The sequence below is a fragment of the Protomyces lactucae-debilis genome (genome assembly GCF_002105105.1).
Source record: "Protomyces lactucae-debilis strain 12-1054 chromosome Unknown BCR37scaffold_28, whole genome shotgun sequence".
Taxonomy (NCBI): Eukaryota; Fungi; Ascomycota; class Taphrinomycetes; order Taphrinales; family Protomycetaceae; genus Protomyces; species Protomyces lactucae-debilis.
In genome coordinates, this window is record NW_024468020.1 from 1 (window position 1) to 26,406 (window position 26,406).

Below are 26,406 nucleotides of genomic sequence, written 5' to 3' on the forward strand. Positions count from 1 at the left end.
ACGACCTGCAATGAGCCGTTCCGCGGTCTCAGATCACGATTTTGAGGACATTGCCAGCAATCGCAACGAAGCATGGCTGAATATCCCTCTTGCAACGTCTACCGCATTCTTCGGTCTCAGCTGACTCGATCCGTACCTTCACATCTATTGAGACATTTTGAGTGCTGAGCTTCGTTTGTGGCAACAAAATGAGAGCTTCTGGGAAGATGTAGCTGTTCGCAGCTGTAGGGCTTCAGGAGCATGATCGACCATGTGCCACCACTCAAGTTGCCTGACTTCCTGGCTGGATCTTGTATCATCAAAGAGGCCGCAAAGATACAGCACTCACCAGCTCCCAAAGTTTGAATGAGCATCTTTGGCAGACTTTCCTCGTCCTACTGCCGAAGACTGCCGGTATTGTGTCGCTGCGTCACCCAGCACATCGTCCATGGCCAGATGAGCCATTTGTTGTACTGTTTCTCTCAAATCAAGATGCGGTGCTGTCAGAGTCTTCGTCAGTTGCAGCCCAACACTATTCACAGAGCTCCGTCAGTGTTTGAGTGGATACTTCAAGGATCCTGGCGGCCGGGCAGCGTCAAAGCGCAACAAGAGCAACTAGACTTGCCCGTTGCAAAGCTTTTCATCTGCGGACACCGTTACGTCGACCCATTATGTTGGTGAAGTATACATCTACATCACACACTGTGAGTCATGGTGTCCTGATGATGTCTTGCTATAAATCCCAGACATCCCTAGTGGCCTCTTTCCAGTAGCTTCCAAGACTACAACAATATCAAGTATGCGTCCTTCTCTCCTCTTTCTTCTGTCTGTGGTGGCTAGCCGTCCCATTCACGGCCCACAAGACTTGACACCTGGCACCGCGGTCTCTGGCCAAGTGATCACATCTCCAACCATTGCATCTGACGCGCTCGTCGACAACGTTCAAAGCAGGAATGACGCGAGTACCGCTGCCATTGCAAGCAGCGATCTGACTGACAACTCTATCAAGAAAACCAGAACCAAAACCAAGACCAAGACCAGGACCAAGACCACGAATATCCTGACATCCGGTGCAGCCAGTCAAGCCTCAACATGCCATCTACAGGCGGCTCTGACATTCTGCTTTGTGGCAGCTACTGTTCTGGCAGAGCTCTGACCGCCGTCAGAAGCGCGTGATGAGGCGTAAAAGGGTATTTAGTAATGAATATGTGTGTGCTTGATGCCTGGCCTGGCCATGCCTTGAATTGCCCCATCTGAACTTGACTCCATCAAACAAGGACGTCCTGCAATGGCATTCAGAGCTTGAGATTCAGACCAGCTATCCATGTGATTCCGTCCATTCCTCCAGCGCACAAAAGCAAGCATCCGCTTGTCTGCTATATCAGTTCTTCCTGAGACATATGCTTTTTGGACAACATTTGCTAGTTGCTGTCATCAGGCGTAGACAGCGTCCAGCTGCCTTCTTCATCCCATCATCCACAAGCTGTCGATACAACTTGCCGAGACAAAGCAAAGCTGAAGGTCTTCTCAGTAGAGAGCACGAGCTGTGGAATTGAGACGCTGTAGCTCTTGCTCTTTCAAGACCTAATACAAGCAATGGTGGCCGGACTCATCTACGCCGAAAGTTCTTGAGAAACGTATGCCAGGCTCTCCGCTTTCCATCATGCGTAGTGTTGTTGCTGTTCCATGATGAGGCTGTATATGAGGCTGTACGACTCCAATGCATGACACACCATGAGTCATTTTATGGTTGCCGAAATACGATCCCAAAACAACCCAGAGGTAGTCTCTACCCACCATCAACAAATTGAAACATGCAACCTGCCTTCCTTTTACTTCTATCGCTGGTCGCAGGTCTGTCTGTCCGCAGCCCTCAAGACCTGTCACCTTGCATCGCTAGATCTGGTCGGGCAACAACACCTGATGTTGCCTCTAGTTTAGTGATTGATGATAACCAGTATAGCAAAGATGCGAAAGATGCGGGTACCATTACCGCATGCAGCGCTCTGGTCGGCGGCTCTATCAAGAAAGGTGGGAGAGGATCAGGTGGGAGAGGATCACGCGGCAGAAGCCGTGGAAGAACCATAACCACCGCAAGTGGATCATCGGGCGAGACTAGCCAGGCCTCGACATACAATCCGCAGATGGCTGTATTGTTCTGCTTTCCGGCAGCTGCTCTTCTGGCAAGCTTCTGAAGATCTCCCATCCCACAAACAAGCACGAAACATAAAGGTGGCGAAGAGCGTCACTCCGGGGATTTCTCCTCCAGCTATCGCCATTACTTGCAAATGGATGCGCTGTATTGCGCACGAATGAGAGCCTGTAGTTTGTATCTTTGTATCAACACTGCACTTCCTCCTGCCGACCTCTGTCGCTGAAACAGCTCCAGGCACTGCTCCACCCTTCGCGCTCAGCAATCGCCAACAATGCGCGTTAGGAACTGATTTGTGAAACGCAGATGATAGCCATACCTGTGATCGTTTATTGCAGCATTCGCCACTTTGGTAAAGAGCGGTGATAGCACTCCAACAAGCTTGGTCTGGAATGATTCTGACGACATAGATCAAAAGTGATACCGCGGTTCTGGAACGTAAACGGGCCGGCTGATAACAGGTACACCATGCATAGCAACGGTTTGAGTCGAAGCGACGAGGTATCCGATCCACTGCTCTCTTGTGCTGCCAACGCGCCGCCTTTACGAAGCCGCCGACAAACTCCACCTGGCTTGTCCGGCCGCCACAAGAAGAGTGGCATCAGCAAATAAAGAAGGCTCGGCACGCCTGATGCGACACCAGCAGCGAAGACGAGGCTGCGAAGTGGTTGTGAGGTGAAGCCAGTCGAGATGTCATAGAAGGATGATCGCAGGCTATTGAGGATCGTTTTAGCGATAACTAGAATTGGTAGACCTGTCCATGCGCGAGAATGACTGTAGCTCAAAACAGGCAACGACTGTTGCAATAATCGTGTTGGGAGGTTGAGAGGTTGCTTGGCATTTCTGAAACCAACAAGACAATACTGCCGAGGATGAGCAAGATGAAATTGACGATGCTGAAGAAGAAGTAGCGAAACTCTTGCATCGCCTCAATGACCAGCATGATGCCTGCAGCCAGATTGTCCAGTATCAGGATGGCCACGAGGTCCTGTTCCTTTTGTGCAGGCTCGTGATGGAGCATTGTTCAATTGCAACCGCAGAAGAGAGCTACGCTGTGAAGCCCTTAAGCTCAACTTTAGGTGATCAAGCCGCCATGTAGCACTTCAAATTCGCTTGGCATCTCTGCATGATTGATCCATGCTTCCACGCCAGCAGCAAAGACCTGCGGGATCTGCAAATCCCACAGATGAACAGCTCGACGTATCACAAAGGCACAACAAGCTGGATTGTTCTGCACAAGGGCTTTCCCAGCTCGCAACGTGTTCTCCACATTATCCCGCCGAGCTCCTGCGACGATCGCGATGCGAACGTCTTTGATGGCGGCAATGTCTGCAAGCGTGAACGAGCAGGCAGCAGAGTATCCAATGGTAAGTAGAGACATCGATTGATTCCGCCTCATTTCCTCGCGGAGGCCAGGTAGACCTTTGATGCCAATTGGATACCAAAACATGGCATCGGTTGCCAAAGAAGCCATGACAATGCTAAGCCGGGCTAGAAATCGAGGGCGCGATGTGATGAATCGCCAAAGGCCACTGAAAGGTGCACAACCTGTGCAAAAGACGCTTAGTATAAGGTCGGGACGTTGTTTAGCGAGATTCAGTGCTACGAAACCACCGAAAGAGACGCCAACAATGTGCGCTTTGTTACCATGAGCTTGCGTGATAATTAAGCGAATGACTTCATCTACAGCAGTCTGGAGACTAAAGGAAATACCTCTGGAGCGCGAGTGTCCAGGAAGATCCACAAGAAGGAGGTCAAAGCTGGACAAGAAAGGCGTGACGAGAGAGAACTCAATATGTGAAGTTTCCAAGCCATGTAAAAAAATGACAGAACTTGTCTTGCTAGCTGATTCAGAGGACGGAAGACGCTTGTAGTAGATCTCATCTGCTGTTGAGTTACGTGTGGACATGCTGTAACATGAGGCATGAAGCTTGTGCTAGCTTGGCCATTCGTCAATGTCGTCGAGAAACTCGCGGCCAAATCACGACAGGGAGCAAATTGTGCTTGCCACATCTTCCTTCATGCGTCCATCAAAGCAGCGCAGGTTCTTGCTGGAGCCTTGTAGACATGAGAAGACAGCAGAAGGTTCTCCTGGTCCTTAATTGACAATCTACTATCTACATCTATATCTCTATCCAAGGTATGGTCCCAGCACAAGCTCGCTCTCTGTCCTGCTTGCTCCTTTTTTGCAACAAGCTTGGCCGGATGACATGCTACAGAGCTGCTGACGGTGGACTTCTTAGGCATCAGCTTCTCAATTCTGTCAAAGTATAGTGGTGCAGAAAATACGCCGATTCTACGGTGCATGAAGTCGACAGGCGAGACGATAGGATAGTCGCTGACCAGCCGTTCAAACACTACGATAAGGTTGGTCTCGCGTCAAGAATAACTTTCGTCAGCTCGCAACCTAGCCGCGGAGACTTCCTTGTCGATCTGCATCGGATGTCTCTCTTCGAAGTCGGCGACGAGTCCAGCAAGCTAAATTGCGCATATCGTGCTTTCAATGTGGCTTCCATTCCTTCCAGCTGTAGCTGGATTGATCTTGACATGCGACCCACCCTCGCTTTGCTCCATCTCACTTTGGCGTTTCTTGCTTTGATCATACAAGAAATTAGTGAGCCGTTCTTGCATATTGATCAAAACTGATACCGCGGTTCTGGAACGTAAACAGGCCGGCTGATGACAGGTCCACCATGCATAGCAAATGGTTTGAGTCTAAGCGAAGAAGTATCCGATCCACTGCTCTCTTGTGCTGCCAACACGCCGTCTTTGCGAAGCCGCCGACATTCGCCACCTGGCTTACCCGGCCGCCAAAAGAAGACTGGCATCAGCAAATAAATAAGGCTCAGCACGCCTGATGCGACACCAGCAGCAAAGACGAGGCTGCGAAGTGGTTGTGAGATGAAGCCGGTCGAGACGTCATAGAAGGATGAACGCAGGTTGTTGAGGATCGTGCAAGCGATAAGTAGAATTGGGAGACCTGTCCATGCGAGAGAATGACCGTAGCTCAAGACAGGGAAGGACTGTTGCAATAGTCGTGTTGAGAGGTTGACTGGCATTTCTGAAATCAACAAGACAATACTGCCGAGGATGAGCAAGATGAGATTGACAATGCTGAAGAAGAAGTAACGAAACTCTTGCTTTGCTTCAATGACCAGCATGATGACAGCAGCCAGAATGTCCAGTGTCAAGATAGTCACACTGCATACGCGCAGGGCGTTGAGCGCAATGTAGGCGAGACCAGCTCCCATGACTGCCAAGAGCAAACAGGAGAAGAGCAGGTCTTTATCTCTTTGGAGAGCGAGAGCGAGAATGAGACTGAGAACGTGAGCGTCTGCGGCGATGGTGATGACGGTGCCGTTCAAACCGCTCGCGATGGGACCTTTTGCCTTTGTCCTTCTTTGCAGAGACAGCCGCTGCAGCTTCTTCTTTTCGCTGCTGCACTAAATACTCAAACATAGGATCTTCAGGATCAATGCCAGCTGTAAAGTCTTGTTCCTTTTGTGCAGGCTCGTTTTGCTCCTCAGACAAAGAAACAGCTGGCGGTGCAACATTCATCGCAGCTCGTGGATCTTGCTCCCAATCAGCCTGCGATCCTTCTCCCTTGGGCTGCTTGTAGTTACTGCAGTGATCCACACGTAGCGTTCGGCCAAGCACAGATGCGCCTGTCAAGTTGTCCACTGCCAACACAGTCGAACGTTGGTCTGCATACCGGAGAAAGGCAAAACCTTTGCTCTTGCCAGTCTGCTTGTCCCGTAGAAGATTCACATCGAGCGGCTCGCCGTACTGCGAAAAGATGCAGACGATATCGCCCTCTGTCAGCGTATAAGGCAAGCCGCCAATGTAAATATAAGCGCTGTCTTTGTAGTCATTGTGCCAGGACTCAGAATCCTTGGCAGTCAGTTGAGCATTATTGAGCTTCTCTATGCGATTCATGCGCTGCTTGCCAGGCCTCGTGCGCTAGCTGCACAGGCCCCGTTTCCGAGCTTTTCTTTGTCTCTTTGTGCAAGGATTGACCGTTGAAAGTGTCGTCGTCGGCCTCTTTCACCTCCATCGCATCGCAACGACTTCCTGAAAGGTTCCATGGCATGGCCAAGCCCGACCTGAGTCCCAGTCAGGTCCAGCAGGAGCTGCATGCATGCATCGACAACTTTGACGCACTACATGCCTTGCTACAGCGCATCACTCCGGCCTTCGTCGCGACAGATGCGCCGAAATGGCTGACTGATGCCGTTGCTCAGCTTGCACACAGGCTTGTTGAGACGGGAAAGACACATACACAGTGGGAGCAAGCAGTGCGCGCCATCTTTCGCTGTTTCCAGAGTATCTTGAGTGACCGCGATCCATCACCGACCAGCAGGCAGCGTATTGTGCTGCGTATTGCCAACATCCTCTTCAAGCTCTACTTTCGCCTCGACCAGATTCGGCTATGCGAGACAATCTCGCGCAATGTCGTCGCCTCGGGCGTCGTCTTTACGAACTACAGCCGTGCTGATCGTGTAGCTTATCGGTACTACCTAGGTCGGTACCATCTCTCACAGCAGCAGTTTCGTCGCAGTCGTGCGCACTTGGATTGGGCATTCAGGCACTGTAGTATGAAGCATGAGCATAATCGACGCCTTATCTTGGTGTACCTGACGGTTGCTTCTCTGCCTCTCGGTCTATTTCCTGGCGCTGCTTTGCTACAAGCATGCAGTCTTGAACCAGTCTTTGGTCCTCTTGTGCGTGCTCTCATCAAGGGAGACTATGGTGGCTTCCACCGTCATCTCCGAGAGCAGCAGCAAGTCTTTGATGGCTACGGCATCACGCTCTTCCTCGAGAGTCGCTGCGACATGGTTCTCTACCGTTCGCTGCTGAGACGCACCGTTCTCCTGACGCTGACGGGCACTACAGCACAAAAGACGCCGCATGTCCAGCTCGCGACGCTGCAACGCGCCATCCAGTTTGCTACAGCAGATGAGCTGCCCTGGGATCTGGATGATACGGAGCACTTGTGCGTGAGCTTAATCGACCTTGGCTTCGTCAAGGGATATGTCCATCATGAGCGCAAGCTGCTCGTCCTGGACAAGAAGACGCTCGGGTTCCCTCCGCTTGCTGCAGTGAGGCAGATTGAGCTTCCTGGTGACGACGACGAGCGGCAGTTTGGGGGATCATAGGCATAGACAAGAGACGACATACCCTCTATACTTGTAGTCAAGATGATTCTCATTGTAGGCGGTCCATCAGGCTGCGGCAAGTCAACAGTCGGCAGCTACATTGCAGACAAGCTCTCCCTGCCCTTTGTCGAGGCAGACACGCTCCATCCTGCTGCCAATGTCGCCAAGATGTCTGCTGGGATCCCGCTGCAAGACGCAGACAGACTTCCGTGGCTCTCTACGCTGCATCAGGTTGCAGTCCAGCATGCAGAGACAGATGGTGGATGCGTCATGACTTGCTCGGCGCTCAAACGCAGCTATCGTACCATCCTACAAGGAGACCGCGAGGATGTTTACTTTGTGTTTCTACAAGTCGACGAAGATGCACTGCTCAAACGGATGGAGACACGCTCAGGACACTTTATGAAGAAGGACATGCTTGCGAGTCAGCTACATGACCTGGAGATTCCTTCAAAAGAAGAGAGCAATTGCGTCGTCCTCGATGCATCCAAGAGTATCGCCGATACGCAGAAGCAGGTCCTCGACCACGCTCGTAGCATCCAGCACGCCTCTGCTTAGGTTGCTACTCCTTCTGCAGCGTCTGGGACAGCGTCTCTGCACTCTCAACAAATGCATCCAGCTGTCTCTCCAACGCGGCAAGATCTTGTCTTCGCTGCCTATTCTCCGTCATGAGTGCCTGTTTCTGCACGCCCAGTTCCTTCCGCTCTCCTTCCAATGCAGCACGCGTCTCTAGCTCGAATCGCAGCCTCGCCTCCATCACCTCTCTTGATTGTTGATCTAATTCTGCCAATGCCGGCTGAGCAGCAAACAAGATATCGTCCGACTGGCACTGAATCTCAGCATAGCTATGCGGCGCTTCTTTACACCGCGCAACAGCTTGCCTCAGGTGTCGTTGCTGGTAGTAGAGACCTTGCAAGTCTAGCTGAAGCTGATCAAGCCGCGACTTGTGCGCCGCTGTCTGTTGCTTCATAGTGCGCGCATCGAGGTGTGCTTGGCGATTACAGCGGCGTAGCAAGGTGAGAAGCACAGCAACCTTGGCATAGGCTTCCTCTTGACCATCTTGATCGATGCGGCGCGTACGGACTTGCTCTGCGAGTGTCTGCAAGGCTGCTGAGACATCGACCGCGTCTTCCATCTTGCTGGTCCCGGTTGCTGGCAACTTGCTGCGACGCTCTTGAGTTTTTTTGGCGCAAACAATTTTTTGGGTGCCAAGAGACTACAAGATTGAAGATGCAGCCGGCGAGTAAGAAGCAGCGGGTGATGCAGGCAGCGGATCAATCACAGCTACGGCCAGATCAGGTCAAGGCGACGAGCAACATTTTTGGGGAATTGAAAGAAGACGAGAGCGAAAGCGAAAGCGAGGAGGATGAGGAAGAGGAGGATGAGCAGGACAATCACGACGACGAAGAAGAGGAAGACGAAGACGAGGATGACGATCATGAGGGCGAGCCGAGCAAGAAGCGGAAGAAGAATGACCCAGAGGCCTTTGCAACAGCCATGCAAAAGATTCTCGGCGCAGGTCTCACTCAGCAAAACCGCAAGAACCCAATCCTTGCACGCTCCATTGAATCGAAGAAGCTGGATCTTGCTGCAGCGGATGCCAAGCTCGACATTAAAGCTCGCAAGCAAATTGCGCAGGAGCGGAAAGCTGCGCTCGATAAGAATCACAAGGAGCAGCCTAATGCCGCAGAAAGTGAACAAGCTGCTGCCCGAGTGATTGAAAAGGAACGCGCCTTGCGCAAGGTCGCCCAACGCGGTGTCGTACGCCTGTTCAATGCGATTCGCGTAGCGCAGAATGTCGATGCAGCAGCACCAGCGGCGACCGGAACGGCTGGTAGAAAACAACAAGAGCAGCAACAAGCGCTCAGCAAACAGAGCTTCCTATCACTCATCAAGGCTTCGGGTCCTCCAGCCGCGTCGCCTTGAGCTGTACCCACGCACGATACATTTTCTTGTTTTCCTTGCGATTGACAAGGAGACGCCGGTCGACTGTGTTTTGGAAGATGGAGAAGCCACTTGCCTCACTAAACAGCTGCTGCATCTCATCGGTGGTGAAGTAGTAGACACGCGTGCCATCGCCACGAATGTAGAAGTGGTCTTCGAGGAGGCGTTCGCGCTTGATGCGCAGCTGTGTCAGATCGTAGCGTCCATAGTCACGCAGAAGTACTGTACCGCCTGGTTTGAGGAGTAGCTGTAAGTTCTTGAGGCATATTGGCCATTGCTTTGGCGAGAGTGCTGAGAAGCTAAAGATGAGAACGCAAACATCGACAGAGCCTGGTTGTATTGTGCTCGGCAAGCCAGCTGGGTCGGCCATGTCCCACACACAGGCATCTACTTGCGCGGTCATTTCGGGGTGACGTTTGACAATCTCAATGGCCTCTGCTGAAAAGTCAAGGGCGTGAATCCTGAGTTGGGGATTCTCGTTGATGCGCAAAAGAGGAAAGAGTGTATTGCCCACAGCACAGCCGATATCGGCAATAACGAGCGGTCCAGCGTCTGCTTCGGTGCAGGCAATGAGTTCTGGGAATTCCAGCTGGATCCACTTGCGGTCCTTGAAGAATTGCTCATCATGTTGCTTATAGAAAGTATCCCAGTGACTTGCAGCCTTGTCGTCATTGTATAAGAGCGGATCAGAGACTGGATGAGCCTGCTGGAAGGCAACTTGCGCTTCTGCATGAGCTAGGTGAGCTTCATCCCACTCAACGTGGTCCCAAGCATTGTGCTCTAGTACTTTGGATGCATCAGTCAGCAGTCTCGTTCCGAATGTACCTAGCATATAGCAGGCAGCAGTAAAGTCTAAGCGAAGCTAAGCAGTGGAAGCAGCAGCAGTTATAGTGGTAGCGATAGCAGCAGTCGTAGTAGAAGCAAAACTGGATCTGGTTCCATCTCATCGGCATCTTCCATCCCCACACTCAGCAGAGGCGACTCCATAGACCAGACTTGACAACTCATTGCAAGAGGCCTGGTTCTATTACAGATTCAACAAGATGAAGACTGCTCCTACAAATCACTCAGAGTTCCAGCGAGACATCTATGGCGCATTTGCACCGCCATTGCAGCCAACCTGCCCCAATGCACTTGAGCAACACGCCCACAAGGTCCTCAAGGAACCAGCATGGCACTACATCAATGGGTCGGCTGCCCTGGGCCTTACTGCCAAGGCCAATAGAGAGGCATTTGATCGTTACCCTCTTGTTCCCCGTATGCTGAGAGACGTCACTACGCGATCAACGCGCGTAACGCTATTTGGCAAGACGTACGATTCGCCCATTCTCGCAGCACCTGTCGGCGTACAGCAGATTGCACATGCTGATGGAGAGATTGCAAGTGCGCGTGGTGCAGCTGCACAAAATGTCCCCTTCATCTGCTCAACGGCTTCCACACGAACATTGGAGGAAGTGGCTGATGCGTGCGGCACGAATGAGCACTGGTACCAGCTTTACTGGCCCAAATCCGATGAAGTCTGCATTTCTCTTCTCGAGCGAGCTCAAAAAGCTGGCTATACAACACTTGTTGTGACGCTCGATACGTTTGTGCTTGGTTGGCGATCTCGCGACTTGGACACAGCCTACCTCCCCTTCTTGTATGGTCTTGGCACACAGATTGGCCTCACTGACCCTGTCTTCAATGCCAAATTTGAGCAAGAACCAGCACCGGGTTTTGCAGACTTGAAGCTGTTGCTGAGTAAAGCTCGTGGACCTCTGCACCTCGCCAAGTTATTGTACTATGCCAAGACGATTCGCAAGGCGCGAGCATGGCTTGGAGAGATGAATTCAGAGACCTTCAAGTCGTGGGAGCAGCTCAAGTTGATTCGCGCGCACTGGCCGAGCAAGATTCTGCTCAAAGGCGTGCAGCATGTTGAAGACGCTGCGCTCGCCATCGAGTATGGCATGGATGGCTTGTGTGTCTCCAACCACGGTGGTAGACAAGTCTCTGGTGCGATCGCATCGCTTGATGCGCTCAACAACATATGTCAAGATAAACGCGTGCAGGAAGCTGTCAAGCAAGGCTTCACGCTGCTCTTTGACTCGGGCATCCGCACTGGCTCGGATATCTTGAAGGCACTGGCGATTGGTGCCCACGGCGTGCTCGTTGGACGACCGTACATCTATGGCTTGAGCCTGAATGGCCAAGCAGGCGTGGAGCACGTCTTTCAGTGTCTCAAGGCTGACCTGGAAATCAGCATGGTTTCTGCTGGTGTCAAGGAGCTCACGCGTGAGGAGCTTGACAAGGTCGTAGGCTGGTCAAAGCCTCAGCAAGCTGCACATCTTTAGTGGATTGGTAGGAGTGAATCTGCCGGAGTCTTTCATCTGAAGTCAAAGACATTGTGCCTATCTTCCTGCTTCATGAGTCTGGTCGCAACTCTCGCTACTCTCAAGTCTGGCACAGCAGCGAGCTTGTCTCGTCGTTGTAATGCCTGCCGCTTCGCCTCGGCACCTTGCTCGCACTTCACCATAGAGACTCTTGTGTATGCGCAGGGCAACAAAGCTTCCTGTCACCTATTGACGTTCCTTGACTTGATCTTCTGAACACATAGCTATGCGTGTCGACGGGAAGGTGCCCGTATGCCCTTGAGAGCGATTGTTTCCAGGATGCAACCTTCGTCAGTCAGCAAAGCACGGCAAGGCACAAATGATTCGCAAGGGACTACAAGTGCCTCACGATGGTGTCCTGCAGGCGTTGTGTGGAACATGCCAGCTGCGCGGTCAGATGATGAGGAAGTCATCAAGCAGGGGAGCAGTGGAGGCGGAGAAGAATGGTGTCTAGGGTGCTGGGCTATCCATGATCAGAGAAGTCATGTTGTTGTGTACCTGAATGCCTTCGCGCAGCAGGGCATTTTGCTCTGTCACAATCTCATTCTGTTGTCGCAAAGCAACGACGTAGCTTAACGGAGGCCTTGATGCTAGAGGAATGTGATGGCAAGGACGTGCGGCCTCTATCAACTCCTGTCCCAAGTCATACCAGTAATGGCGTTGTACGTTGCAAGCTGCTGTGTCGAAAAGCCGCTCCCCTCCTTCTCCTCATCCAACACCCCTTTATCACAACAATGAACAATCCGTACATCCTCGTTAACGCAGACTCATCTTACTCACCTTCTCAGACAAGAATTATTCGACCCAATGTGGCAGCGCATACTGCGCAGCTTGCGCGCGCTTGCATTCCCAATAGTCGCTGGCCTCGCACTTTACGTGGCAAGCTCTTACCTCGACAAGTAGTACGTGTGCCAGCGCAGCAAGACATGGCCTGTCGGAGGCATGCTGCGTTTAGCAGAGTCTCTTGCTGCCACTGGTACACGTAGTACTTCTCCAGGTAACAGCTTGCCACGTACAGTGCAAGACCAGCGATGATTGGGAACGTCAGCGCGGCTAGGCCGCGCCATATACCCCGCCACACCGGGTTGAGGTCTCCTTGGCTGAGAAGGTGAGTAAGATGAGTCTGCGATAACGAGGACGTACGGATTGTTCATTGTTGGGGGAAAAGGTGTTGAATGAGGAGGAGGAGGGAAGCGTTATCTCTCGCGAAGCTCGCTTCTGTCCTTCTTGCCGCCCAACCCTTGAAGTAAAAGAGGACCTGGCGCACGCCTTACCGGATTGACCGGATCATGCCGATGAGCAGGCCACGATCTCACAAGCCTGGCCCGAGCTGCAAAAGACAAACATACTTCATGCCATCTTGCAGCCATTTACGAAGCAGACGAGACTCGCCATCAAGGTCGCACCAGGAGTATGCAAGAGAATCAACGCGCGATACGTCGCGCCTACACTGAAAGTTTAATGCTTAGAGGTAGGCCTATCGAGAGAGGGATCTTACTCTGACGTTGTTTGTGCCCGCGGCTCTCTGCTGCAGGTTGCGTAGGAAGTCGTGGTAGACTGCCATGGGTGGTACACTGGTAGCCGAAAACATCGTAGTTTCATAAACTAAACCCTGACAACACACCACCTTTGACGCGCGTCTCCCCAACATCTGCCCAGAGTTATTCTGAACACCTTCCCACAATTCAATGGCTGTAACGTACGTCTTCGTTACCGCAGACTCATTTCACTCACCTACTTGGACAGAATCGAGTCGAACCAACGTGGAGGGGCATAATGCGCGGTTCAGGGGCGCTAGCATCCCTGACTATTGCTGGCATCGGAATCTACGTCGCTTGTGCGTTTCTGGAAAAGTGGAAAGTGTGCCAGCGGTAGCAAGATCTAGCCTGTTGGAGGCATGCTGTGGTTAGCAGAGTCTCTTGCTGCGCTGGCACACGTACTACTTGTCGAGGTACGCGCAGGCGACGTAGACACCGACGCCAGCGATAGTCATGGACGCGAGCGCCCCTAGTCCGTGCACAATGCTTCGCCACATAGGCTTAGCTCGATTCTGTCTGAGAAGGTGAGTCAAATGAGTCTGCGATAACGAGGACGTACGGTACAGCCATTGAGTTGAGGGAAGGTACGTTGGATGAGGAGAAGGAGGGGAGCGGGTGAGGGCTGCCTTATAAAGAGTGCCGCAAACGCAACGCATGAAAAACGAGACTGCGACAGAGGACGCATTGCTGCCGGAGGGTACAGTTAAGCAGAGAAAGACGCCATAAAGCTAGCAGATGTGTAGAGTCAGAAGCGCACCGCACGAAGTGACTGTACTGGCCATGTCTTACGCAGGGCGAGAACTTGTGCCACCGCTACAGAAACAAGCGCAGACAGCACCAGCCCTTGACACCGCAGCACAGCCAGAAAGGAGATAGGCGGGCGTGGATGCAGCAAGACGGGTACTGTCATTTGCGCAGTGCCTCGCTGAGTGTAGTCCGGCGCAAATGGGACAGGGTACTGCGTAGAGCCAAGGCAAGACGTGAAGATATGCGGATGACCTCAGGTACAGCACAAGACAGGCATTTGACTACGTGGTCTATGAGACCACTCACTCAGCCCAGCCCTTGCACTCTTAAGACTTGCTCGTCGTCGACTCGTCGTAGTACCGGGACAAACATTAAACATCAACATTTGTTCGTCATGTACACCGTCTGTGCATATCTGGGATGGTGGGCGTAACAGCGAGCCCGGATAATGCGATACCATGCTAAGAGAGCACTGAAGGCATTTCGCCAAGGTGTCATCTTTCCCGTGGCGAACCACAACCTTTATTTTGCGCGGCAAGGTCTTTAGCGACGAACGAGCTTGGGCTTGAGTAACGAGGGGAAATCGCGTCACTGGGAGGCATCTCTCATTCTTGAGAAGATCAACATACTTCAGATCTGCTGTCAAAGAGCTTCTTCCGAAGGAGCGCGCCGAAGTTCTCTCGATAAACGCTTCAAGATGCCCTCAGGAGCACAGAAAAGCAATGCCAATGACATTTGCCAGCATACTAAACAAAGCAACGTGTTTTGAGGACGTGCTCTAGCCGAGTCCAAGGACATGAGGAAATGTTACTGGGGTGAACCGCCCAGCTGCGTTTGATGAGCGAAGCGAATTCCATCAGTCATTGTGCCGTCACTTGGTCACGGCTGCTCACGAAGTGATCTGTGGCTTGATGCGTGATGTCTGTTCGCACGTACAGCTCGTGGATATCCACAACATCATCTATGACGTGTTATGAGTCATTGTTCAGCTGTGTGAGCCGAGTTGTTTATTTGAACAACCACACACGCTCTACTTCTACGCTTCGAACATCATTGGCGCAATCTACAGCCACTGCGCACGCTGCATAAGGTATTACTGTGAGCTGATTAGCTTCTCTTCCAGTGGTGCTACTCACAGGCTGTGCTTGGTAGTCCTTTCTAAACAACTGCGATTAGGCTGTAGCTGGCGCCACACATCGCCCTTTCCACGGCAGGACTCTGCCTCCAAAATTCTGTAGCAGTGCAGCATGAGTGCTCCAAATTCAGATGCCTTACAACCTGATCTCTCTTTGGCGTTATCTGCGCAATATCTGAGAGCTTGGCGCAAGTTTGTCGAGAGAATACCGCGTTATTCGCGGGAGCCCATCGCGGTCGATGCACTGCCGTTCGCGTCCTTTCAGCTTTCTACCCTGAGAGAGTATCTCAAACAAGTCCCAGGCACCAAGTTGGCATCGACGGTTCGAGAAATCAAGTTTGCTGATATTTTAAGCGAATTTCTCTTTCCACGGCATGAGCAATTTGCTGTAGACAAACAGCTACGAGCAAAAGTAAGAGAGACAACCTCAAATTGTATGCTAATGATAGCGCATCAATGAGATATATGCAAAGCGCCCGACCTTTGACGAGACTGAATTCACTGTTGGAGACCTAAAGGCGTTCTTCGGGCGCATCATGCCCGAGATACCGGCTGATCAGTTTGAATTCCTTTACGCTGGGCAAAATGTTTGGGTTCCTGATCATTTCACGATACTTTCTGTGTGGACGCACGCAAAATGCTATTCGGCACATGCCACTGAGTGGTGTGTTATTCTTGGTTTCGAATATGTGCCTTTGCGGATGGCCATCGACGCGGACCACTCTGAATATGTCAAACGCTGGACGCAGTACGATCTTTCTACCACTGACTCGAGTAACACAGACAAAAGCCTCGTGCCTGCAATCTCGAGCCGCCAGCTGTGCGATGGATCAGATTTGTCCTCATCGCAGATTTTCTTGTCACCACAACATGTCGTTGCCTGGCGTAAGTATGTTGCACGCGACCCACGTTTTGCGAAGGATCCTATCTCCTACAAGAACTTTGTTGAACGTGCTACTCTGACATTTATTGACTCCACGGGAGCACCGTACCAGTGCTCTGCGCAATCTCCTCTCCGACAATTTTGTGACGGAATCGAGTACACGAAGCTGATAGAGATGTTGTTGTTGCCAGACCTGGCGGCAAGTAGCAAGCAGCGGGCCAATGTAAGCCATCGAGCATCTTGGTAGATCCAGACTGACGCTTTGCAGGCAATCAATGAACTCTACGCTACTCGACCAGACTTTGATGAGACACAATTCTCGGTCGACGATCTTGTCACTGTGGTGATGCGTGCTGTGCCAGGACAATGTGTTGACGTTCTTCATCCAAGACACCTTCTACCCTTCCCAGGGCCGATGCCTCTTTCGATCGTGCAGCAGGGTCTCATGAAGGAGAATCGAACACGTGGATTCCTTGGTCGCTTCGCAAGTGTTGCGCTCGCACTCCGTATCAGGACAGCTCAGAGCCAAGCCGAGTACGAAAGGCCTGTGGCTGCGACTCAGGTGTTCAGCGACGGTGTGACCGAGCACGAACGAATACGCGAGAGTGTGGTGCAAGCCAAAGCATCTGGCCGCGGATCTGCAGTTGCAAGCGCTGCTGAGAAAGTTCAGCATGCCAAGTACTCTCTCTCACCACGCGATGGCAGAGATTTGAATGCGAAGATGCGCGAAGAGGACACTATTGTTGAGGATTTGATAGATCTCAGTTAAATTTCTTTGCTCTCTCACACTGAAGGTAAAATCATTTTGGAGTGCTTCTCATTCTCATCAGTCATCAGAAGAGTCTTTTCGCGCATGGTGCCAAGTTACTGTATCATGTCATTAAATACCAGCATGGCTTGAGGAGTGTGCGTGGGCATGGAAAATGCCGATGAGATGGATTTGGAACCAGTTTTGCTAATGCTACTGCTACTGCAAGTCTCTAGTTGCATCGCTTGATGCGCTCAACAACATATGTCAAGATACACGCGTGCAAGAAGCTGTCAAGCAAGGCTTTAAGCTGCTCTTTGGCTCGGGCATTCGTACCGGCTCAAATATCTTGAAGGCAATGGCAATTGGTGCTCACGGCGTGCTCGTTAGACGACCGTGCATCTATGGCTTGAGCCTGAATGGCCAAGCAGGCGTGGAGCACGTCTTTCAGTGTCTCAAGGCTGACCTGGAACTTAGCATGGTTTCTGCTGGTGCCAAGGAGCTCACGCGTGAGGAGCAAAATGCTCTGCTGCGCCAAGCAACGACGTAGCTGAAGGAAGACCGTGATGCTGGAGGAAAGTGGTGGCAGGGACGCACGGCCTACCAACTCCTCTCCCAAGTCAAAGCAGGGATGGCGTTGTACAATGCAAGCTACTATGCCGAGAAAAGTAGTACGTGCGCCAGTGCAGCAAGAGACTTTGCTCACCACAGTATGCCTGCCTCGAGCTATGTTCTCGCTTTACGCGAGCAAAATCATGTTCTGCGAGAGCAGAATGCTCTTCTGCTGCAAGGCATGCAGTTCTGCAAAAACATGACTTCTCTGATCATGAATAGTCCAGCACCCTAGAAACAATCATTCTTCTTCGCCTCCACTGCTCCCTGCTTGATAACTTCCTCCAACCCCGTAAGCATCCTCATCATCTGACTGCGCAGCTGATTTGATCCACACAACGCCTGCAGGGCATCATTGTGAGGCACTTGTGATTCCTTGCGAAGCATTTGTGCCTTGCCATGCTTTGCTGATTGACGGAGGAGAAGAATTGTTTCTAGTGTGCTGGCGTAGTAAGGGTCATGTTGCACAGCTGCATGCCTTGGAGCAGCAGGGCATTCTGCTGGGTCGAAATCTGATTCTGCTAGCGTAGAGCAAGGACATAGCTGGTCGGAGACATACTGTTGTTAGCAGAGTCTCTTCCAGTCATACCAGGGATGGCGTTGTACGTTGCAACCTGCTATCTCGAGAAGTAGTACGTGTGCCAGCGCAGCCAGAGACTCTGCTAACCACAGTATGCCTGCGTCCAGATACGTCCTCGCTTTACGCGAGCAAAATGCATTGCTGCGAGAAGGGTTTCACAACATGTCTATTTCTACCTAGAAGAACGAATCCTCTCCGCCTCCACTGCTCCCCCTTGATGACCTCCTCTATCCCAGCACGCATCCTCATCATCCGACTGCGCAGCTGGCATACTTCACACAAAGGCGGAGAAGGTTGTTTCTAGGTAGAAGTCACGTTGAGTATGCCTTCACGAAGCAGGGCATTCTGCTGTTTCAGAATTTGATTCTGCTCGCGTAAAGCGAGGACATAGCTGGTCGAAGGCATACTGTGGTTAGCAGAATCTTCCCCAGTCATACCAGGGATGGCGTTGTACGTCGCCTGCGCGTACTTGGAAAAGTGGTACGTGTGCCAGCGCAGCAAGAGACTCTGCCAACCACAGCATGTCTCCGATAGGCTATGTCTTGCTGCCGCTAGCACGCTTACAATTTCTCCAAAAATGCACAGGCGACGTAGATGGCTATTCCAGCAAAGACTGGGAAAGCGAGCTCACGAAGGGCGCGCGTGAAGTGCAGCAACAATGGCTCTGCCACTCGTGTCTGAGACGGTGAGTAAGACTGAAGGTGTTGTGCGGAGAGGGAGGCGACGGGAACGGCTGCCTTTTTTAAAAATGACGCAAGAAAGAGGCGACTCCAGCTACGATCGACGATCTCATGGAGCACAAACGAACGCACGACAATGTGGTGCAAGCGGAGGGCTGTTGGCAGTCGAGAACCTGTCAATTAAAACATCATTACTCTCTCATACTACTGTACATGAAGATAAGAATGAATTTGAATCTTCCTCTCCAGCTGCAATCCCCTGAACCGATTTGCGCCTTGTTTCAGCGTGATGCTGCCAAACGCAAGATCCACACAAAATACAGCAGGCACCCATTCACGTTGTTGTATAGAGCATCCCAAACTGTGTTGTCCAATCTTGTACTTTCCCAAAAACACCACAACAGCGCATGCCCGGTGGTGCACGTAGGGTATGCAGACTGCCACCATTCAAATTGCCACACATGGGGAGTTGTCGATGATTGGTAGTAATGGCGAGACCATCGACCCATGCGCCTGATCGAACGTGAAAGCCAGTGATAACCTCACCGGGCACAAATTCAAAGACATGCCGTGCGCCGCCGCGTTTGCCAAAGAGTTGGAGGGATGGACGTGAACCGGCCATGTGGCATTCCATCCCATCGAGACTCGCACCGGCGAAAATGACGATTTTGCTGACAGGTGCATCGAGGAGGACTTGACTGTCTTCGCCAGGGTAGTAGCCTAATGCGCTTGACTTGTAAATATCACCGATCCCGGCAATATGCTCAGGGTGCAGGGCAGCAGCGAGATCTTCAATCACTGTGTTATGGTTTGTGCGTGAAAAGAGGGAGATTTTGAGTTTACCAGGGGTTGCGTTGACGTGTTGTCGGCATTGCTCTTCAGACAGGATGAGCTGTTGTGTGCGTATGTGCTTGTTGTGCTTTGAATGCTCAAACAGCATTTGACCAGCTGGAAATTCGCCTCCTGCGTAAATTTCAATGAAGCGCAGACCATCTTGTGCTTCAACGTACAAGCCTGCAGGACACGGCATGGCTGTCATGTCTCCTTGTAGCGTATCATCCTCTGGTAGCTTGAAGGATGGATGAGTTGCGAATCTGAGTAAATCCAGTAGATGCCAGTGACACAAGCCATCGCCTACTTCTTGTTGTGCCAGGGCTGGTTCCATTGCTGTGATGGAACGATGGAGACGCGGGTAATCACGCAGCATGACACCGGACGCTTGATGCGGACAACCAAAGAGATGCCCACACTCATGCATCATGGCGCCAATGCCAACATTACACGCAGAGTAGTAACGCTTGCCTTCTGCATCGATACCACAATACCGCGTATCCACCTCGCGCGTATCCGTAAAACATCGCTCAATATCTTCAAGGCATGATGGCCACGCAAAGAGTGAATGACTGCCGAATATCGCGAGAGATACCTGGGGGGTGCCGCCACCGAGTGCCGCATGCCCCACAATCAGCTTTGTGGTGGTATCATAATGCGCATCAAGTATCAATGCTGCGATATACTCGCGAGGCCCGTTGGTGTCTGGATGTGCAGCGAGCGTTTGTAGGGCAATATCAAATAAACTGCCTGCAGCACCAGCTTCTTTATTTTGCTGTGCGCGTTGAGGGTCTCTGATTTCAGCGACGGTGTAATTACTGCGCAGGACGCGAACATGCGCAGTGTTTTGTACGGTTGAAGAGTGCCGCGACAGTGAGTCTTGTGTCACTGCCTCATCGAGTCCAAAAGTACGATGTCCAAAGCCTGCATTGAAGGACTCATTGGCTGTATAGGCAGACCACAAGTAGCCTGCAAGTCTGAGCTTCTTAATAGCCGTCTCGACCGTATTGGGTTCTCTCGGGTTCGGCACATCGTCATACAGCAGCGGTGAGTCTTTGCCTGCGATAATGACAAGCTTGAGGGGTGGTGTTGAGAGTGGTGCATAGCGGACGGGGTATTCGCTGCGATGTGACTCGTAGGCAAGATGGATGACATTGTCGCCTGATTGTAGTGGTATCAAGGCTTTGAATGTGCTTGAGACGATGGATACTTGCAGTGATGGACTGCCTTGAGGCGTGATGTGCAGTGTTCCTTGATTGACGCCATGGACTGAGCCATGGACGAGGAGCAAGCGTGTGTGGACAGTTGAGCCGGGAAAGAGTGAGGTTATTTGAGGCAGCATTGCGTCTAGAATGCTTGACGGAGCGTTCATTGAGTTTAGACTATATACAGAAGTGAAGCAGGAGTGTTTTAGAGAGTAACATGCAGCAGTAGACTAGAGTACTTACCCGTCCTGGTTGTTCTTGTCGCTGGTCAGATGGACAACAATTAGCAGTCATATAATTTTGTCTTGACACTGTTTTGACCAGCTGCATCTACTAAGATATCTATCATCGTCTTATTGACAGGAAAACACTTCTCTATCCACCCCCGCAGTCAAGCCATAGCATTTTGCCTGTTGGCAGTCACAGCAGTCAACAGAATTTTGCTGTCGTGTGCAGGGTTAGGCAGCACTCACCAGCAATCAGACAGAATGAGACTGAAGCAGTAGAGCAGCAGCGGAACAAGCTACGAAGACCATCGGCACCAGCAACCATGGTCAATATCCCCAAGACACGCAAGACCTACTGCAAGGGCAAGGACTGCCGCAAGCACACACAGCACAAGGTCACCCAGTACAAGAAGGGAAAGGACTCCCTCTTCGCTCAGGGAAAAAGACGTTACGACCGTAAGCAGTCCGGTTACGGTGGTCAGACCAAGCCTGTCTTCCACAAGAAGGCAAAGACCACCAAGAAGGTCGTGCTCAGGCTCGAGTGTGTCTCGTGCAAGTACAAGATGCAAATCTCCCTCAAGCGTTGCAAGCACTTTGAGCTCGGTGGTGACAAGAAGACAAAGGGACAAGCTCGTATGTTTATGATGTATGCTTGGAGGATGCTAACCTGGCAGTTACTTTCTAAGATGCTCTTATCTTGTGCGACAACAACGACCTCATATACATTGCATCAAACCTTCTACAACTTCCAAACAGATTGTGTGAGGTGCATCTGTGCCAAGAGTCCACCCACCTCGCCTTGTCCCCGCTCGGGTTTGTATCCAGCGATATGTGCCACGAATCCATCACTGCCGCAGACAATGACGTGTGTTGTATTCCCGTCTGCTGTCGGTTGCTTGAACCAACCTGATTTCAGTCCAAGTGCGTCCTGAAGGTGTTTTTGTGAGACGAAGCCTTCCGTGTCATCCTCCACATACCGAACTGTGACGTGTCCATTGCTCTGCTCAACAATCGCATCGAGTCTGTCCTGCAAGACACGCTCTTGACGACATCGACTCGCATACACGATTCCCACCCGTGGCATCGTGTCTGCCTGTTTCAGCAGCGCCTCTGCCAGTTGAATAGCAACCACGACGCCCGTACCACCCACCACACACATGACTTGTTGGATCCCTCTAGCTTGATAGTCAGGCATGATGTATGCCGATGGATGAGCCCGAAGTTGTAAGGTGCCACCCACGCGCTTTCCATGAATGAAGCGAGACATGTCGCCATCGTCATATCGCTTCACCAGAATACTGAGGATACCTTGCTCTGCGTCATGTGAAAGCACGGTATATGGACGTTGAATGTTGAGGGACGGATCACACACGCTGATACTCGCCACAGGACGCATCAAGTCTTTGGGCAGCGCAGCAGGATGCTTAAGGTGAAAGACGCTTTGCGTCGGACTCACCTGATCAATTGCAGTAATCTCAAACGGCACAAACGTCGTGTCATTGAGTGGCTGCACGTCAGAACCTTGCAAGACTTGCTGTTCCTGACGGTCGAGAAAGTCCAAGACGCCATAGATGAGGAGTCCAGCGCCTGCCAGTTTCAACAATACATTCAGTCTCGATGTTGTTGGCGTAGCTGTGCTGCTTGCTCGACGATATGGAGACGGGCCACTGGCAAACGCATACGCAGGCGCAAGGACACCCTGCTGCTTACCTAGTCTCAGACGATTCCGCGCCACCACGCGTGGAAGACTGCTACCTGATCGAGCGACAGGATGCACGAGTGACAGACACGCGTCTGCTAGTCTCTGCAAGAATGCAACGTGATGGAGTCGATAGGATGCTGAAAACGTACGATTGCCATGTTGTAGTAAATTCGCCGTCTCCCACGTTCTTGGCACGCTATGCGTCCATGTTGGTAGGACAGGGAGTCTTGTCTGATAGCGACGATATGCACTCGCATACCGAGCACCATGTCCAGGCTGCACTGCTTCATAGATCAGCGCATTCACGCGGCGTACAGGCGGCGTGATGCACTGTAGACGTTGTCGTTTCCTGTAGAGATGCGCGAATGTGGTCATGGTGCGGATGTGATGACATGCCTGCTGTGCATCTCTGTGTCTTCTCTGCAGCAACATCCCCAGTACTCTATCTACGAGTCTACGACGACTCTCTGTCTTTGCTCAGGAGATGGCTTTGGTCAGCAAGAGAAGTGGAGGGACGTCATTCAAGACTGCAACACCACAACCAAAGCTGGATAGTGCTGGAGGCTGTGTGGTTGAGGAGGAGAGATGCCAAGAGCGCTACGGAAGGCGCAGAAGCAGAAGCAAGAGCTGGAACTGCAGCAAGCTCCTGTCCCTGTGTCTGATGAAGGCAGCGACAAGGAAGAGGAAGACACGCGGTCGGCGCCTAATCCATTCGACTTGCTGAATGCTGCGGATGATCAAGACGAGGATGACGATGAAGAGGAAGAGGAAGAGCAAGCACAGCTGACTACACAAGACGAGGAGCTCGATGCAGATGAACAAGAAGATGTGGATGCTGCCATAGAGGCATCCCTGTCTCCCAGTAAGCCAAAGCGCAAGAAGAAGAAGAACAAGCAAAAGGCAAAGCAACCTGCGTCAGTCACAGAAGACGACTTTAAGGCAGCACTCCAAGCACATCAATCAGCTGTTGCTGGCACCACTGCCGACCCTACCCTGCCTGCACCCTTCCATCTCGCAAACTTATTGAGTATCGACGTCAAAATGCTCGACCCTGCAGCAGAGATGCGGCAATTCTTTGGCAGCAAAGTGGTTCACTCTGAGCAGCAAGAGCGACAAGCAACCCTCCGTCGCCAGCTCCCACGCGGTCTCAACATGCCTATGCAACGAGGCAGGAAAAGTGTCCTCGTACCCATCGATGACAACTGGCCCGCTCAAATACGCGGCGGCCTTGAAATGCTGTCCCTTGGTGAAGATGACGGCATCCGGCTCTTTCGCTTTCAACATCCAAAAGCCTATGCTGAGCAACAACTCAGATTTCTTGAAGCAGTAGGATCAGGTGATCCTCAGGTTCTCCTCAACCTACTTGGCTCTGCGCCATTCCACGTTGATACACTCCTGCAAGCCTCTGAGATCTTTCGACACCAGGGCAATCACGAAGAATCCGGGGAGATGCTGGCGCGTGCATTGTATGCATTTGATCGTGCCCTGCATCCACTCTTCAAAATCGCAACAGGTATGGTGAGACTGCCCTTTGAGATTCCAGAGAATCGCTCCTTCTACCTCTGCATCTACCGGTACATCCAGTCCTTGGGAAGACGTGGACTTTGGCAAACGGCATTTGAGTATAACAAGCTCTTGTATGCACTTGCACCGGAGGAAGACCCTTACGCGGCGTTGCTAAGTCTTGACTACTACGCACTCAAAGCGAAACGCTTCGATTATGTTACAAAACTCGCCGAAGCGCCATGGGAGGCGATTCTGGATGACAATACGAGTCATCCTGGCATGCTCTATTCTCGTGCTCTAAGCAAATGGCTCACTCGCCCTAAAAAGCCCGTGGATGCAGCATGGGAGGCGGAAGCGATGGCCTTGATGCAACAAGCAGCACAAGCCTATCCTGCCATTCCAGCTGCTCTGTTTGCCGCTGCAAGTGCACAAGGACCTGTGCAATGGCAACAAGTCTCTTGTACTCACATGCAAGCCATGCATCGTGACTTGTTTGTCTTTCGCCATAAAGACATTTATGGCATTCCGGAAAATCTGGCTTTTCTACGAACGGCCCTGCTTGAGCAGGATCCTCCGCTCGAGTCGACGCACAACGATGAGAGCGGTATGGCCTTGCATATCAGACGACACATCTTGTTGCTAGATGAGCGCAGTCTGCTGGGTTACCTACCACAAAGCAGAAGGTCCATCTTGTCATTCGACCCACTACGCCCAGCAGACTCGGCTCCGTGTTATTATGACGCATACATCAAGTTACTCGATGGTTCTACCAATGAAGAAGAGTGTGCCCGTGCTGGAGAAGAGTGGATCGGTGTCAATCTAGCCGGAATAAACTTTCCAGATCTGCGAAATCAGTTAGCTCGCGTGTTGCCCGCTGTTGGCGGCGGACATGGTGAATTGGCGGCAGTCGCTCAGGATGATGAATCAGAGGAGGAAGACGAAGAAGACGAAGAAGACGAAGAAGAAGAAGCAGACGAAGCAGTCCCCAGAATGCCCGGCGCTTGGTGAATCTACAGCTTTGCCCTACCCAGCCATGATTGTAGTACAGCATCTGTATCACGACCACACTCCATACCCACCTCCTCCTCGCCCTCTCCATCATGCGACCGTGTCTTTGGCAGACCCTTGTACCCGCCGACAGAGACAGGCACACCCGCATACTCAATCTCATCAAGAACGGGCGTCACACACGCATCCGTCCCATCATAAACCTTGCACCATTCTGCCGTTGTTTGTTCCTTGAATCGATTTGCATAAACCGCTCGCATGGCTGGCCAGTTGTCGCGGTCGAATCGATCCATGTCGACAATCTCCTTGCTCACACCAAGTTGCTCAATGAACAACTTGAAAAATTGAGGTTCTAAACACCCAACAGCCATGAACCCACCATCCTTTGTTGTATAGCAGCTGTAATAAGGACATCCACCATCAAGGATATTGTTGCCACGGGGTTCACCCCACATGGGTCCCTTTTGAGCATGCCGAACAAATGTTGCCAGGTACTGCACGCCATCCACCATATTCTGCTCAACAACAGTGCCGTTGCCGGTTGTATTGCGAGATTGTAGGGCAAGGAGGATTCCCACCACACAGCTGAGACCACCGCCTGCGAAATCAGCCACGAGATTACCAGGCGGCAAGGGCGGTTCAGGCATAGCAGGGCCTAGTGCAGAGAGTGCACCAGAGAGGGACAGGTAGTTGATGTCGTGACCTGCTGCTTTGCCCCACGTACCTGTCCTTCTGAATCCCGTCAACCTGGCATACACGAGTCTTGGGTTGAGCTTGCACAGAACCTCTGGACCAAGGCCAAGAGACTCCATAACACCAGGCCTGTATCCCTCAATCAAAATGTCCGCTTTAGAGACAAGCGCTTTGACGGTTGCCAAGTCTTGAGAGTCCTTCAAGTTGAGTGCAATGGAGCGCTTGCCGCGTGTCAGTGAGTCGCTGCTAGATGCACCTTTTCGGTCAATGCGCACGACATCAGCGCCGAAATCGGAGAGGACAAGGCCAGCAAAGGGAGCTGGTGCCAAGCCTGCCATTTCTACAACACGCAGACCGTGTAAAGGACCTTGAGCTGGGGACATACTGGCTTCAGTTTATCGTTATAGCACTATAGCACTTTCGAGTTGCGTCGCATCTGCGGCATCTGCCGAATCGCGGGGAGAATGAAACAGCGTGAGACGAAGTAGCCAGATGAGGACATGGCAGCTAGATAGACTGGGGTAGTTCGCAGCTGTAGCAGCGTAGTGGGATAGTAGCAGATCGTCAAATGACTGTTGCTTTGCAGCTGCAGCTCTTATGCTAGCCTATGGAGTGACTGGCTTGCCGATGTGACTGATGACCACGCTGTCCTATGCGACACAACCCTCCTGATAATGCCATGCTCGTGATATTAGCCTGCGTCAGCGGACA

The 26,406-nt window shown here is 51.8% G+C and overlaps 17 protein-coding genes across 17 annotated transcripts; 9 read left to right on the forward strand and 8 right to left on the reverse strand.

The window, feature by feature from the left end:
- Positions 1-778: 778 nt before the first annotated feature.
- BCR37DRAFT_389772 (uncharacterized protein) lies at positions 779-1,135 on the forward strand (the record flags this gene model as incomplete). Its single annotated transcript, XM_040870767.1, has 1 exon — positions 779-1,135. The coding sequence occupies one exon, from the start codon at positions 779-781 to the stop codon at positions 1,133-1,135; it is 357 nt and encodes a 118-aa protein (XP_040722105.1).
- Positions 1,136-2,542: 1,407 nt separating this feature from the next.
- Positions 2,543-3,152, reverse strand: BCR37DRAFT_395654 (uncharacterized protein; the record flags this gene model as incomplete). Its single annotated transcript, XM_040871650.1, has 3 exons — positions 2,543-2,644; positions 2,695-2,928; positions 2,982-3,152. The coding sequence occupies 3 exons, from the start codon at positions 3,150-3,152 to the stop codon at positions 2,543-2,545; spliced, it is 507 nt and encodes a 168-aa protein (XP_040722106.1).
- On the reverse strand, positions 2,741-4,404 carry BCR37DRAFT_194773 (Alpha/Beta hydrolase protein). Its single transcript, XM_040866334.1, has one exon. It carries the CDS (start codon positions 4,038-4,040, stop codon positions 3,207-3,209), a length of 834 nt encoding a protein of 277 aa, XP_040722107.1. The 5' UTR covers positions 4,041-4,404; the 3' UTR covers positions 2,741-3,206.
- Positions 4,405-5,416: 1,012 nt separating this feature from the next.
- Positions 5,417-6,133, reverse strand: BCR37DRAFT_406691 (uncharacterized protein; the record flags this gene model as incomplete). The annotated part of the gene is made up of 1 exon (XM_040872112.1): positions 5,417-6,133. Exon 1 carries the CDS (start codon positions 6,065-6,067, stop codon positions 5,417-5,419), a length of 651 nt encoding a protein of 216 aa, XP_040722108.1. The 5' UTR covers positions 6,068-6,133.
- Positions 5,801-7,418, forward strand: BCR37DRAFT_194825 (uncharacterized protein). Its single transcript, XM_040866335.1, has one exon. It carries the CDS (start codon positions 6,220-6,222, stop codon positions 7,285-7,287), a length of 1,068 nt encoding a protein of 355 aa, XP_040722109.1. The 5' UTR covers positions 5,801-6,219; the 3' UTR covers positions 7,288-7,418.
- BCR37DRAFT_352413 (P-loop containing nucleoside triphosphate hydrolase protein) lies at positions 7,330-7,845 on the forward strand (the record flags this gene model as incomplete). Its single annotated transcript, XM_040868123.1, has 1 exon — positions 7,330-7,845. One exon carries the CDS (start codon positions 7,330-7,332, stop codon positions 7,843-7,845), a length of 516 nt encoding a protein of 171 aa, XP_040722110.1.
- Positions 7,846-7,849: 4 nt separating this feature from the next.
- Positions 7,850-8,422, reverse strand: BCR37DRAFT_395658 (Fms-interacting protein-domain-containing protein; the record flags this gene model as incomplete). The annotated part of the gene is made up of 1 exon (XM_040871651.1): positions 7,850-8,422. One exon carries the CDS (start codon positions 8,420-8,422, stop codon positions 7,850-7,852), a length of 573 nt encoding a protein of 190 aa, XP_040722111.1.
- Positions 8,423-8,517: 95 nt separating this feature from the next.
- On the forward strand, positions 8,518-9,125 carry BCR37DRAFT_395659 (uncharacterized protein; the record flags this gene model as incomplete). The annotated part of the gene is made up of 2 exons (XM_040871652.1): positions 8,518-9,056; positions 9,104-9,125. The coding sequence occupies 2 exons, from the start codon at positions 8,518-8,520 to the stop codon at positions 9,123-9,125; spliced, it is 561 nt and encodes a 186-aa protein (XP_040722112.1).
- On the reverse strand, positions 9,092-10,137 carry BCR37DRAFT_194767 (S-adenosyl-L-methionine-dependent methyltransferase). Its single transcript, XM_040866333.1, has one exon. It carries the CDS (start codon positions 10,061-10,063, stop codon positions 9,179-9,181), a length of 885 nt encoding a protein of 294 aa, XP_040722113.1. The 5' UTR covers positions 10,064-10,137; the 3' UTR covers positions 9,092-9,178.
- Positions 10,138-10,192: 55 nt separating this feature from the next.
- BCR37DRAFT_194876 (FMN-dependent dehydrogenase) lies at positions 10,193-11,874 on the forward strand. The gene has a single exon (XM_040866336.1). It carries the CDS (start codon positions 10,275-10,277, stop codon positions 11,559-11,561), a length of 1,287 nt encoding a protein of 428 aa, XP_040722114.1. The 5' UTR covers positions 10,193-10,274; the 3' UTR covers positions 11,562-11,874.
- A 964-nt stretch (positions 11,875-12,838) lies between these two features.
- Positions 12,839-13,118, forward strand: BCR37DRAFT_384227 (uncharacterized protein). The gene has a single exon (XM_040870196.1). The coding sequence runs from the start codon at positions 12,890-12,892 to the stop codon at positions 13,052-13,054; it is 165 nt and encodes a 54-aa protein (XP_040722115.1). The 5' UTR covers positions 12,839-12,889; the 3' UTR covers positions 13,055-13,118.
- Positions 13,119-14,739: 1,621 nt separating this feature from the next.
- On the forward strand, positions 14,740-16,225 carry BCR37DRAFT_194884 (uncharacterized protein). The gene is made up of 2 exons (XM_040866337.1): positions 14,740-15,432; positions 15,470-16,225. Exons 1-2 carry the CDS (start codon positions 15,133-15,135, stop codon positions 16,148-16,150), a joined length of 981 nt encoding a protein of 326 aa, XP_040722116.1. The 5' UTR covers positions 14,740-15,132; the 3' UTR covers positions 16,151-16,225.
- A 2,470-nt stretch (positions 16,226-18,695) lies between these two features.
- BCR37DRAFT_384233 (putative peptidase family-domain-containing protein) lies at positions 18,696-20,904 on the reverse strand. Its single transcript, XM_040870197.1, has one exon. It carries the CDS (start codon positions 20,724-20,726, stop codon positions 18,858-18,860), a length of 1,869 nt encoding a protein of 622 aa, XP_040722117.1. The 5' UTR covers positions 20,727-20,904; the 3' UTR covers positions 18,696-18,857.
- A 205-nt stretch (positions 20,905-21,109) lies between these two features.
- BCR37DRAFT_395664 (60S ribosomal protein L44) lies at positions 21,110-21,471 on the forward strand (the record flags this gene model as incomplete). The annotated part of the gene is made up of 2 exons (XM_040871653.1): positions 21,110-21,419; positions 21,461-21,471. 2 exons carry the CDS (start codon positions 21,110-21,112, stop codon positions 21,469-21,471), a joined length of 321 nt encoding a protein of 106 aa, XP_040722118.1.
- A 54-nt stretch (positions 21,472-21,525) lies between these two features.
- BCR37DRAFT_352426 (uncharacterized protein) lies at positions 21,526-22,182 on the reverse strand (the record flags this gene model as incomplete). The annotated part of the gene is made up of 1 exon (XM_040868126.1): positions 21,526-22,182. The coding sequence occupies one exon, from the start codon at positions 22,180-22,182 to the stop codon at positions 21,526-21,528; it is 657 nt and encodes a 218-aa protein (XP_040722119.1).
- Positions 22,183-23,073: 891 nt separating this feature from the next.
- On the forward strand, positions 23,074-24,817 carry BCR37DRAFT_389783 (transcriptional repressor TCF25-domain-containing protein; the record flags this gene model as incomplete). The annotated part of the gene is made up of 2 exons (XM_040870768.1): positions 23,074-24,598; positions 24,648-24,817. The coding sequence occupies 2 exons, from the start codon at positions 23,074-23,076 to the stop codon at positions 24,815-24,817; spliced, it is 1,695 nt and encodes a 564-aa protein (XP_040722120.1).
- Positions 24,818-25,050: 233 nt separating this feature from the next.
- Positions 25,051-26,078, reverse strand: BCR37DRAFT_395667 (CoA-transferase family III domain-containing protein; the record flags this gene model as incomplete). The annotated part of the gene is made up of 2 exons (XM_040871654.1): positions 25,051-25,073; positions 25,118-26,078. The coding sequence occupies 2 exons, from the start codon at positions 26,076-26,078 to the stop codon at positions 25,051-25,053; spliced, it is 984 nt and encodes a 327-aa protein (XP_040722121.1).
- Positions 26,079-26,406: the final 328 nt, after the last annotated feature.